Source organism: Meriones unguiculatus, chromosome 5 (assembly GCF_030254825.1).
Source record: "Meriones unguiculatus strain TT.TT164.6M chromosome 5, Bangor_MerUng_6.1, whole genome shotgun sequence".
In the NCBI taxonomy this organism is placed as follows: domain Eukaryota; kingdom Metazoa; phylum Chordata; class Mammalia; order Rodentia; family Muridae; genus Meriones; species Meriones unguiculatus.
The window spans coordinates 129,391,498-129,404,875 of record NC_083353.1 but is presented as its reverse complement, the minus strand read 5'-3'; the positions used below and the strand labels follow the sequence as shown (position 1 = coordinate 129,404,875).

At 46.3% G+C, this 13,378-nt stretch overlaps 1 protein-coding gene across 11 annotated transcripts in view; it reads left to right on the top strand.

The window, feature by feature from the left end:
- Positions 1-13,378, top strand: part of Sox5 (SRY-box transcription factor 5) — a 915,630-nt gene that overhangs the window by 885,864 nt on the left and 16,388 nt on the right. For all 11 annotated transcript variants that reach the window (XM_060384462.1, XM_060384461.1, XM_060384460.1 and 8 more), the window contains one exon: positions 278-423. In XM_060384462.1, coding sequence (XP_060240445.1) covers positions 278-423 — 146 coding nt within the window. The remainder of the gene's footprint in view (positions 1-277; positions 424-13,378) is intronic.

Below are 13,378 nucleotides of genomic sequence, written 5' to 3'. Positions count from 1 at the left end.
AAAGCAAGCAGACATGGCATAAGCATTTTTTTTATTTTCTTACTGTGGATGTTTGGCGGTGTTTTCATCTATGACTGTGTGAATCCTTCATCACCTCACTGACTGCGCGTTCAGTTCACTCAATCATTTATTTCAGATGACTTTTATGAAGACATTAGGACCTGTCAGAATCTGGCCACGATCCCCGCCCCCCTACATAAGTAACGTCCACATCCACCGAAAGTCAGCCTCTTCCTCCTCCATGCACCTTGTATATCTGTCGTGTCTCATTCCCCAGGTTATTTAAATGACCATGATGCTGTCACCAAGGCGATACAAGAGGCTCGCCAGATGAAGGAGCAGCTCAGGCGGGAGCAGCAGGCGCTGGACGGAAAGGTGGCCGTCATGAATAGCATAGGTCTCAACAATTGCCGGACGGAGAAGGTCAGTGGGCAGCGCCCTGCTCTCTCGGCTGCTGTGAGCGAGCACCTGGGCACTTGCCTTTCTCCCATCCCTTCTTCCTTGTCCCTTCCCCCATCAAACAGGAACTCCCGGGCCCACCCAAGCATTAGAACGCAGTGCTTCCCCAGATCTTACTGAGGACGAGCCTGGCCCCTTCGGCTGCCAGTGTGTATTAAAATGAAGTGGCATTTGAAACGCTGCATCTGAGGGGAAGTTCTGCCTTCCAGAGATGCTTTGCTTGTATTTGGGCATCAGCTGGATTTGAAAACACGGAATCTTCTTTCGTCAGCCTAAGCTTGGCTGATACCCTGCCTCCAAAGCCTGTCATAATGTTGCCACTGACAAGTGTTAGGGACTCAGAATTGGAAAGTTTGACTTCATCATGACACAAAATATGCTTTGACCTTCTGTGTTCTACCCAAAGCCAGCAGAGCTTCTGAACTAGCCAGAGACGGGGTGGCCTCCTGCCTCTTTATTCGCGGGTTAGCTTTGTTTCACTTCGGGGAAAAGGTGACTGTGGCGCGCTTGGAGTGGTGTACTCCTTTAGGTGTCTCCAAATGAAAATGCTGAGTGGTGATGAACACTCATCATCCTACTGCTGCTGAGATGAGGGGGTGGGGCTACAAGTCCATTCTCCTGAGGAGCACCGAAGTCCCACAGCAACTCCTCTGGTGGGCAGCTAGCTCCCGTGGGTGGTTCTTTGGTTTGCCACGTCGTCTGCGGAATTGGGGTAAAGCTCCCTGAGTATAGCACAGGTGAACTTGGGGCCTGGCCCTCGCCGGCTGCTGCTGTCTCCAGAGGTGGCAGCACGGACGGACTCGGTCCCCAGGCCCGCAGCGCTCACAGTCCTTGTAGCCTAAGGGAGACTAGAGGACTCGAAGAGATGGCAGAAAGAAGCAAGGTGGCAGCCCTAAGAGCTGATGATAGCAAGCAGAAAGGGATTTATAGTCAAATATTTAAACATTCTTGAAAGGACGCTCCAGCAAGAAACTCTCTCCTCTGCTCCCTGCGTAGAAATGAGTTTAACACTCGGCCAGATGCTAACGCAAAGTGACGGGAGCTATTCCTCGCAAACATAGCTAAATTGCCGCTATTTGTTAAGCGCTTTGAATTCAGCTGTGGATGCAGCAGTTGGTTGCACTCCGTGAACATCTGTAAGCCCCCCACCCCCCGTTTTTAATCCTCCGAAGCACAGACAACTCTACCTATCCCCGCCCCCCGAGCCCCCTCCCTTGTGCTAGCTGGGAATTGTCAAGTGACAACCGACCAAATCCTTTTGGACAGGAAGCCTTCATCCCGAATTCTATATACTTGCAAAATAGGCCTTGTGGTTGGATCGGGGAGCCCATTAAAAGCGCTTTGATGGTATGGAAATCCATCTTCATGAAGTTCCCGAAGCCCCTGAGCAGCAAGCTGTTTAGCTGTGGTTACAGATCAGTCATTCACATCGGAGGGCAATAATTGTGCTGACGGCTTGTAAGGCAACAGGAGTACATAAAATAATTCCGGGCCCTCCACCACGGCAATGCGAGTTAATCTTCTCTAATACAGATCAGCTGTCGCTCCCATGCGCGCTCCGCGTTGGCTTTGGTGACTCCAAAGCCTCTTGATTAAGCAACAGCAGCACGGCCCCTGCGCCCACTCCAGTCCAGGCTCATCCATGGCACGGGGCCTTACTTCTCATCCGAATCTGAACCCAGGGGTGTTTGCTTTTACCTCTCTGCTTAGCACCTCCTGTTTGAGTGGCAGGCATGGTGTTGCCTTTTTGGGGCGACACTCCTTCAACTCCCCTTCCTCCTTGGTAGAGCGGTAACGTCGGTTTGTTAGAATCTATTTTTGAAACCACAACCTGCCAGTTCTTGTTGGCCAGCTGAGTCACCGTCACTGCCACCAAGCTCTTTGGCCGGCTGTGTCAACACCATCAACCTGAGGCTCGTTACTGATTGGCTGCAAAATCTTCTTAATGTTTTTATCTTTTTGAGTTTATTTTTAAAATGTTATAATTAGGCAAATGTATGTGTGAGTGTGAGTCTGTATGAAGGCGCGTGTGAGTACGAGTGCACACAGAGAGCAGGAGCTGAAGTTGCAGGGAGTTGTGTACCACCCAGATCGGGTGCTGGGCACCACTTGGGTCCTCTGCAAGAGTGTCCTCTTGAGCCCAGAACCATCTCTCTCTAACCTAGAACTCAGTCCTGCATCTTTATTGGTTTTTGAAGTGGAAAATTTAAGTTATGAAAATGTAACCTTTCTCTCTACCGTGACAATGTGACGCATTCTTTCTATAAGAGCGCACAGCCAGAGGGGCTGGTCAGCGCCCGTACGGGCTGGCAGCGCCACAGGCGGACTCTGAGCGTGCTGCAGTGCGTGGCAGCAGGGGCCGTCACGCTCGCTCGCTGCCTGTTCTGTTAGACAAGCCTGGGCGTCAGTTCTGCCCTGACCAACCTGTCTCTGTGACCTGTGGGAAGGTGATGATGTCAAACCTGCACCTTTGAGTGATTACGCAATGTTCAGACCTACTGTGTGTGATAGGCGATTGTTCGGTCTTCACACCTACTGTGTGCGATAAGTCATTCAACATTCATACATACTCTCTGTAATAAGCGATTATTCAACATTTACACCTACGGTGTAATAAGCGATAATTAACAGTCACACCTACTGTGTGTAATGGGTGGTTATTCAACATTCACATCTGCTGTGTGTTACAGACTTGCTGCGTGTTGATGGTCAGTTTTGAGCCATAAAATATAATCCAATCTGGCAGCTTTAGTAAAATTATTAGTGTATTAATTGCCTATTTTTGTGTGAGAGTCCAGAACCCAGGCTCCTTAGCAGGTCCTATCAGTTACTTATGGGAGACCACAAAGCTGACTACTGTGCTTCGTGAAGAAGTACCCTCTGCCTCACTGGTCTTCCCACCAGGTTCTCGTAATCATGCACCCTCTTCCCAGGTCTGTTCACCTCGGGGTTCGCACTTAGCGTGAAACCTACGGTAGTTCTTGAAGAAAGGCTTCAGCAGAACGGTGAGGGAAAGTCCTTTTGCATTTTCACTAGCATTTTCCTGTGCCCATTTGAACTCCCCAAAGAACGTTATTTGCTCTCAAAAGCAATGGTCCTGGGGCGAGAGAGATTGCACTGCAGTTACCAGGGCTTGCTGCTCTCAGGGAGGACCAGTGCTGGCGCCCAGCACACATCAGGGACAGCAGCCTGGAACTCCAGCTCCAGGACAGCCATGCTTCTTCTGCCCTCTCAAGACACCCAAATTCATGTGCACACAGTCACATGTGCACGCACAAACACACACACACACACACACACACACACACACATACACATGGGCGTGCAAACACTTGTACTCACACACATACACACAAAGATGGTGATAACTAAGCAGACAGAGGTAAGGTAGAAGGATGAAAGGACTAGGGACAGAGCAGAGGGGACTGGGAAGAACGAACCCAGCCTCACACTGCTGGATCCACAGGGAAGCTGATATCTGGCCCAAGATCTGGATAAAGTCCTGTGCTGGAGATTTGTTCCCTCGGGTGCACAGTCCATGTGCGCGCCGACTCTTCTTCACACGCGTAAACCCGGATGTCCCAAGGAGAAGGTCTCGATTCTGCCTAGCTGTAATTGGCCAGTGAAAACAATTAGAGGTGTGAAGACAAGGACAAATGTTTGCCGGGTGATATATACCCAAACACAGTACGAAAGTCGTTTTTACTGAAAACGCATTTTAATTGAAGACTTCTAAAAGATTTTTCACTCCTTTACTTTTCTTGGAAGTGTTTCAACATACCCAGGAACTGTAAGCGTCAGGTTTCTTGGAAACTCTGGGACACAGTGTTATTCATAATTGTCATCTCTGGTTAATTATAGACTGATTGTATATTCAAATAATGTTAGCTTCTGCCACAGAACTCTGCTGCAGACGACACTGTATACAAACCCCAGTGTTGAGGGTAAAAATGGACGCCTCTAGGTAGGAAGAAACAGGAGGGTTGAAAGCTGTGCTTCCTCGACACAGATGAGGCTTGGTCTTGACGGCACAGGCAAGGGGCTCGCAGGCTCCTGGCCTGGACTTGGCAGCACCTGTGTGCCAGGCAGATCACAAGAGCCTGGTTTGGTATTGTGCTGATCCCAGCAAGCAGTCTGACCACAGTAGACTTCAGCACATACCTGACAGGAGAGGCTGACCGGAAGGTTGCCATATCATTTCTCTCCTCCCAAATACAGTTTTACTGGGAAGAGCAAACCCCGTGCTGTCATGTATTTGGAACACATTTTTCAACTCGCAGGAGGGAATCTAAGTGCAGGAACGTGAACAGTGTTTAATCACTATCAAAAATAAGAGTGTTCAGATGCAAGATTTGCTCACCCATTGTTATCGGCTCCATGGCATCTGGGTTGAAATAGCTGTGACTCTTGATTTTCCTTTTTGGGTCACAAGACAGTTGGTGTACCTAGACCTAGGCTGACTTCAGGGAGATGAGATTTTCTCTTTGCTAAGTCACTCTCCCTTCACCTGGGCCTCCCTCAGCACCACAGGCATCCCACTGGCTACAAGTGGGTCTGTGAATTTAAGGAGGCTCCTGGTCAAGAGCAAGTAGAGTGCTTTGCGTTGGTCCCAGATCCTTTTCTGCAATGGAGGATATCTCTCTCCTGAGGTCAGGGGACATTTTGACATCAGAGGTGATCTTTGTAGAGCAAAAAGGAAGTGTCTAGTGGTATTGGGTAGGAAAGGCCGGCATCAACCCTGCCACACCATAAAAATGCCACTGGAGGTCTCAGATAGTGTACCTATCAGGCGGGGTTGCTGTTCATACTCATCACCTCCCCTCCCCCTTCGCTCTTCCAGCACCACACACCTCATGGCTCACCCGTAGCTCACAATGGTTTATAACGTTAAAGTGTGGACACAGCAGGAAAACAGTGTTAGAATCCATGCCTCCATACGTGCCAAGACAGACTTCTGTCCTGCTTTTCTCATGCAAAGTAAGGAAGGCAACCGTGTAAATGTACGCATTTTGTTCTGAAAGCTGAGAATTTACCTACCAAACATGGCCTACACTCCCTGTCCTAGCAACATTTATACTTGCTGGGAATTAGCCTATAATTGTGAATAGCTGCTAGGAGAATGCCCGCAAAGCTCAGGAAAAATCCTTGGCCACTTTCTGTAGAGTGAGATGGATGTGGCGGTCAGTAATGCGCTTCTTCTAAATGACAATTCTCTTGAGAGGGATAGGCGTCAGATCCAGGAGCCCTACCAAGAAGAGGCAGGGTCGTCTGCCAACAGGCTGGTGTTATTCCTGTCACACTTAGGATCTTCCCCCTCAGGGTCTTCTTTTCTGCTGTTGCCAACCCATTTCTCTCCCTCTAACAGAGTAACAAACCTGAACTGACAGTGACCAAGGCTGACTTAATGCAGGTATTTAATAATGAAAAAAAAAAGTGTGTGGCTTGAGAGCATTAGCTACAAGTGGCAGTGAGTGCATCCGATGGTGCCCCTGTGATAATTTTACATCTATATTTCCCACACTCACAGGGGCTTCGCCAGCCATCTAATGGATGAGGCAGGCGTGTGAGTGCTTCAGAAACAGACACAGTGAAATCTAGGAGAGTTATCTGACACAAGCTCCTTCCAGAGATAAGGGGAAGGCCTGCGAGAACTCCGAGCTGGGGCATCCCTTTGAAATAGTGAGCGGGAAGGAGCATGCAGGCATCTCCACTCAGTGGAAGATGCTTCAATTAATAGTCTCTAGACGGCTGTTGTAAATATTGCTGTGAGCTGAAATGAATCATAGAGGCAAAATTGGGACTGTATTTGTCAATTGTTAGAGAATAGCATTGCAAAGGAGGTAGGCTCGGCCAGTAAGCCCTTTGGAGGATGAAAGAAGGGAGAGCCTTCTGAGTCTGCAACTTAAATCAGGAGATTTTATTAGCTGTGTGTGTGAGAGAGAAAGAGAGAGGAGAGAGATGAACCTGATCTTTTTAATCCTGTGCTTAGAATTTGCCAAGGAACCAATTAAAATAACAGAAGTAACACAAGCAATTAATATTTTTCTTGTATGAAAGTGCATCAATGTTACCTTAATCTTTACATTTGTATTTAATGACTTAGTGACTTTAATTAAAAGGCACATAAAGTCCAAAGGTGAATCGTCGCTTTTTTCTGATGGGAGTCTCTGTCCTTCGCACGTGTATATACGGCATGGGTCGGGGCCGTACCATCTGGGCCCGTGATCGTTAGAGAAACCAGCCCAGCCTTCCATGTGTGTGGCACCATCTGAACTTCAGGTCTCTTTTGCTTTCGTTTTTCATTTAAAAAACCTTCTGCTTCTCAGCCTCTTAACCAGAGAACCCTTCTTATGGGACGGGAGCGGGAAGAAACCCTTCAGTGAATATTATCAGCATAGAACAGCCAGTTTTCAAAAAGGCAGGACAAAAAAAAAAAAAAAAAAAAAGGCACATTGGAATTATGTCATCGCCCATCCGTCCTCTTCTGTGTCAGCCTCTTGATAACTGCGATCCCCATCCTTGACAGCCAGTGCCAGGTAAAGGGGCTGTTGTCTCTGGAAACTGAGTGTGGACCATCTACAGCCTTTTGTTCTAGGCGGCTTTCTTCTGCATCTTTTTCATTTCTTTCTCTCCCTCTCTCTCTCCTTTCTGGGGGTATTTAATTGAAATACATGCCGAGTTTACAGACTGCAAAGATCAGAGCTGTTTCCTCCAGCAGTGGTAACTATGCATTAAACATTTTGATTTGTTTGAGTTTGAAGTTTGGTCCTTTTTTGCCATTTGCTTCATGGAGTTTGTGTATATTTACAGCCTCTGCATTTAATGGCCACATGCCTTATTTTCACAGATGGCCAGTGGAAGACTTTTTCTTTCTCCTAGTAAAGCCTGCACTCAGTTTTGATACATTTGTCACCGTGCCACTACATGCAGCTAGCAAGTGCCCACGCCTGGTGGGGAGCAATTATGCTGTGAGTTTTTAAGGAGCTTTTTAAAGGTTTTTTTTTTTTCAGTAAACTTTTTATGGTTTAATTTCCAAGCCTAGAAAAGCTGTGCATGTTTTCAAACAGAGTGTCTTGTGTTCTTTATATCATTCTGGTTAGAGAGGTTAGGGCAGAATGGCCCGATAAAATGAGACTCCCGAGATGTGCCGCACTGGGATTGCAGAGCGACTCCCACCCTGCCATCCTGGTGATTGAAACTGTCCCTTCATTTCCGGGGATGAGCAGATGCTAATAATAGCGTCCCTGGCAGCACTGCAGAGAGGACATTCTGGATGCCAGAGAGCACATGCGGTAAAGCAGAGAGAAGAGGAACACATAACGATCTAAAGAGCGTCTGCACCAAGGTGATGCGGTTACAAACCTGCCGATGTAGAGGCCCTGGATTTTAGGCAAGCAAAGACTGGCTTCAGCTGCTGCCAGTCTTCCCCGTCTATCCCCTTATCCTCCGGAAACTCATTCTCCCTAAGCCTCTTCCGCAGGAAGACACAGATAAACATAAGCACCCGCTTACGCAGTACACCCACTCCCTGTTGACCTCTTAGAGTCGACCTTGCCAGCATGAAGTAGAGCCATCAAGAAAAAATATCAAACTTTAGCATTGATTGTAAAAGATGCCGTAAGATCTTTACAGACACACCTCACCCCTCTATTGCAAATGAGAAATCCTTACCTCCTCCCAGGAGTCATGGGAGCAGTAATGGATAATGCCTATTGGTTTGTATTTTGTGCCTTCACATTTTTCAGTGTTTCCACACATGCTCTTTAAAAGAAAAAATAAAAAAGATGACTGTTGAGAAGACTGGAGGAACTCAGATGCTGGATCAGTTTTGGGGCATTGCACTTAAACTCTTTTTTTCCAATAGACCACCAAGGACTTTAGGGAAGGACCCTGTACCTATATGCTCAGCTGGTGTCCCTTTGTTGGGAATGCATATGCCTTAGTAGAGTCTCTTAAAGCGTGAAACATAAGGAAATACATGTAATAGGTTGGCACCTCCCAGGTTAGTAGACAGCCCAGACCCATCTCTGTTTCTGGCTCATCTCCCTTCTTAGCTCTTCCCTTCTCCCTACACTGGCCCCTCTCCCAGGAAAGAACAGTAAAACCAGTAAGAACATAGCAAATCTTATTTACATTGCATTCCCAGCAGTTCTGCTAAACTATGGAGTAAAGTTTTTGCTGTTCATTAAAATGAGATTTTAAGTGTTTTTTTTTTTTAATCTTTGTTTTCCTCTTCACCTAAAACTACCACATATAATTGAAAAGTGAACTATAACCATAACGTGCCGGCTTCTATTCATCACACCCAGCATTTCTGGACCGGGCCTATGACTCTATAGCACAGTCTAATTCAATTTATCCAACCGAAGTAAATGCTGGCTACTCAGGTCACATTCATAAGAATGCTGACAGTTTCATAGCCTTTATTCCACGCAAAGGAAAAATTAAAGAGAAAAATCCAGTCCGTTTCTGTACTCCAGTGCGTGAGGCGCACATTCTTTATAAAACAATTATCATGCCCAGCATTCTAATTCTATACATGCTTTCGTGCACCCCCAACACACACCCAGGCATGTCATATGCAGAGTGAGAGTTATATTATCTTTTCTGTTGGCCACCCGTGCGTTTCCCATTAACCCTTCTGGTGGGAAGTAGCACGTGTGCCTGCAGTGGTGTGCAAGAGCAGCAAACCTCCTCTTAGACGTTGGTTGTATCTTGACTGGCCGGGCACACAGAGGTGTGAAGTCCTGGGTTCAGTGTTTCCTCTGTGGCCTCCTGTCTTCCTCACACGCGCACCACAGACTCCGAGACGGTAAGCGAGCAACGTCGCAGTTTTGAGGGGCAGTGCTCCTGTGCAGCTTTGTGGTGAATCGTTTATTTCTGACATACTTCTCTGTGAGTGGCACACTCGGCTTTTGTGTCAAAGAATAAATTAGTCTTGTTAGACTTAGATAGCCAACTGTGTTTTCGATGAAGTGCCTCAGTCCACAAGCACCCTCCCAGATAGAGGACAGAGCTGAAGAACCCCTGTTTGTTTTGCTCACAGCCTGTTCCTGGAACTTAAGACAATGATTATAAACGTACAACCTGCACTTTCGTCCCGCATTTCCATCTGTATGGAGTGCCTGCCTGCAAGGCTGAAGTGGAGAAGTGAGTAGCTTTTGAGAAATGATGAACAGTTAGAGAAAATGCACGAATGCATACATTTGTTTAAAGGGCCTTACGTCTGCCATTCGGAGTGTAGCAAGGTTGGTGATAAGAGCATAGGCTTTCTGGATTCCAAGACAAGGAAACAGCACCAGCCTGACCTGCCATGTGACCCTGGATGCATCTCTAATGTGGTCCACTGGCCAACACCCAAACACCTCCGCAGAGATGAAACATCCTACAGAATCATAGCAGGGCTCACAGCTCCATCACTGAGGTGACCTTCATTCAGAGTCTTTCACCTGAAATTCATAACTGTTGGTCAGTGTTCTGTTGGCCACGTACAGCCAAATTTCTATGCCCCACCAAGAACTTGTCTCAGTTTTCCTAAAACAGGAAGCCACTTAAAGCATTTTAGGCACCGATTGCTGTCTCTTTTCCGTCTCTCAAACTTCTTCAGGGCCTTTACACACTCCGAACCATGACAAGCAGGATATTGATAGGATAATCCGAGCCTGAGCTAGGTCCAAGCAATCGCCATCCCTAACCACAGCTCTCTGTTATTCCGGTTCTTGCAGAAATGAAGGCGCTGTAACATGGATCTTAGCACACACACTCTGGCTCCGTGCTGTTACTGTGTTGTCTACCCACAGCAATAGCTTCTGAAACATGCACCAAGTGTGTAGGTTTCATGCCCAGATGTTCTTTCTTCATGAAAATCAGAGTTAGTGTTTCATATAAGCTTTTGAATATTCTTCATAACCCTTTTTAATATGTCTCACATTTTACAATTAATTTTAAAATTATTAATAGGGATTATCAGTTGTCTCCATAAATCATTTTTGCAATTTTCATTGCTAAGCTGAACCTTGACGCTAACATAGAAACTGTGATTTACTCTGACTTTTCCATTGACTTTCAACTTGAAGTCACTTTGTAAGGAATCGTGACTTCCCGTAGGGTTTCCTTTTGACCACATTGCCAGGTGAAGCAGGCCTTCTGAGTAGAGGTAATTACACTTCAACAAACATGTCATGAAGCTGGCTATCAGGTTTCAAACCAGGAGACCATATGCACAACAAAAATCAAACCTGAATCTCAACCTTGGGGCTTGGGGTGGGGAAGAATTAGCTAAGGCTAATTCTCTACCTAACTGTACCAGAGGACATACAGGCACAGATCTGACCTCTTGATTGGCAGGCCCATATACTTCTATGGTTCTCTTCTTCTTTTTTTTTTCTCTCCCATTTGTGCTGTTAGTTTACGTGGGTGGATGGTTATCTTACAGCGCACAGTGATCAATAAGCAAGAGTGAAGCTCAGGCTGACATCCACAAAACTTCTTCATGCAAGCACATGAAAACATCCCCAGCTGATAAGTCCTGATGTTATGAATAATCTCCTAATGTCCCTGCTGTGCTGTGAGGGTCATGTAATTGGAGGGTTAAAATTCTCTTTTACCTTGTTGCTACTTCTTTATTCTCTGTGTCATTGGTATAGTAGACCATTAAAAAAGTAAGGGAAGAAGGAGTGCAGCCAGGGGGTTAGCTGCTACCCAGTCAACATTTGACAGTCGCACTCTGTTTTGTCATTACACGCCTGTGCCTTTTACGAGTTTAGCTCTGGGAGCTGCGTTTCACAGACGTCCATTATGGCAGCTGACCCACAGCCCAGCTCACTCCTTGTGTCTGCCTGCCTGGTGGGGAGCAATGCTCACTGCCCATATGAATCCCGGTTTCTGAGAGGGATGGAGGACCTATCTCTCTGTGTGCTGTTTAACTTAAGCCCAGGGAACTGAAGAAAGGCCTTGACCTTCAGGTACAGCCACTGCTCTCCTTTGCTTTGACTGCACCGTGGAAGATCAACAAAGATGGACTCTGTTCTTTGTGTTGTCTATTAATTTCTAGTTGTTGTGTATAATTTGGTGTAACAGTAATGAAAGGAAGCCTCTGGTTTTTGGCTAAGTACAGACATATAATTGAACTCATTCCTAAGTATGAAAAAGGAAAAAAATACACACACACACACACTGAATACATTGCTGTAGATGATAATCAAAAAGGGAGAGAATTCCATCATTTCTGAAAACACTCATCTTATTTTCATCACATTTCTTCCTGTCTTTACCAAAGGAAACTGAGGTTTACAGCCGTTCCTGTGACCCCCGCATGCTGTCCCTGTCTTCTTTCCTTTAGTGTTTACTTCCCCACACGTTTCAATCCTATTTTAAAATTAGGGTTGTTGGACTAGGATGCCTTAAGTGTCTTACCTAAAGACTTTCTCGTCTTAATATGTCCCTTTCCCTGTCAGTCCATGGCACCTTTTGCCAATCCAACAGAAAGTATAGGTATGTTTTGGCTTTCCTGTGGGGTCCCAACACTGTCTGCTGTCATATGCTAGGAACTCAATGCTCTTTTCCATTGTGCTGGTCAGAGAAAAGGCCACACAGCCCAAGGCTGGCTGTTGTTGCTCAGGGTGAACACAAAGGCTCCAAGAGCCTCAGCCCCGGGGCTCTGTGGTCGAGATGGATAGCTTTCTTTCACTCCTTTAGTTTTGGGATATCCAGGACTACTTTGTAGTTCCACTGGCCTGGAACTCCCTATGTTGGCGAGGTTGTCCTTGGGCCCCCAGTCTTTCCTTCCACTGCCCCAGTGCCAGGACTCCAGCTGTGACCTTCCTTCCCTGAGGGCTAGACACAATCATCTTGATCTTTGTTCAGGACAACATAAGATCAGGAAAAGTCTCACCGAATCTTGAACTGACTCAACATTTCCCCCTTGGTCTGAGTAAACCTGCAGACTTACACAAGACTTGATTAGCCAAATAGGACTCTGTTTCCAAAAGAGATCTGGTTGCTGTTCAAATGCTCATTTTTAATCAAGAGGGATATTTATGGGTCATTTTGTTTGGCTCATACTTACAGTTGCACCAAAATTCTACTTTTACCTGTTTATTGGAATTATTTTCATCAACTCTGTGATGACCCCAGAAAGAAGGGACTTTCGCCAACATTTTGAAAGGTTCTTCTCTCTGCTGCTGCTGCTCTTTCTGACTACATGGGGGGAGGGAACTTTCAGATCCCCTACTAAATAGTATCAAGAGCCAGGAAAAGCCTAAGTACCCTGCATCTGTGGTTTAGAAAACTGCTCATAAGGCTGAGGTATGCCGCAGCAAATTCTATAAAATTTATCATTGATATCATTTTATTAATCTGATCCCAGGGAAAAAGAGTTTATGAAGTTGGTAGAAAATCATGACCTTTGTCCATCAAAGTTTGTTCCCCAAATTTCTGTGTGTGCTTTCCACACCTCTAGGCCACCTGGTCAGCCTTTCTTGTCTTTGGTTTGTTCAGACAACAGACAGGGCCTGACTGTGTACCTCTGGACACTTTACCTCCCACTGTGTGTCCCTGGATAGCCTCAGACTCACAGTGGCCCCTCTGCCTCAGCCTCCCCAAACCCGGAACCACCAGGCCTGTGACCACCCCACCTGGCTCCCACTCCTTCGTGTTTATCTTCTTATTTTATCAAAGCTGATTCTATTCAGGCAAGATTTAATTCTAAGGACTGAAGGTCAACTTATTTTTTTATTCTCAGCAGTATTTGAAAGTGTGGAAAGTAAAAGGAAGCATTAAAAATAAAGAATATAATCTCAAATGAGCAAACCTTGGAAATGATAGCACACAGTCGTGTCAGCCCCTTCAGGCAGGGGTTCTCAATCCTCCTCCTGCTGTGACCCTTTAGTACAGTCCCTCATGTCGTGGTGACCCCCAA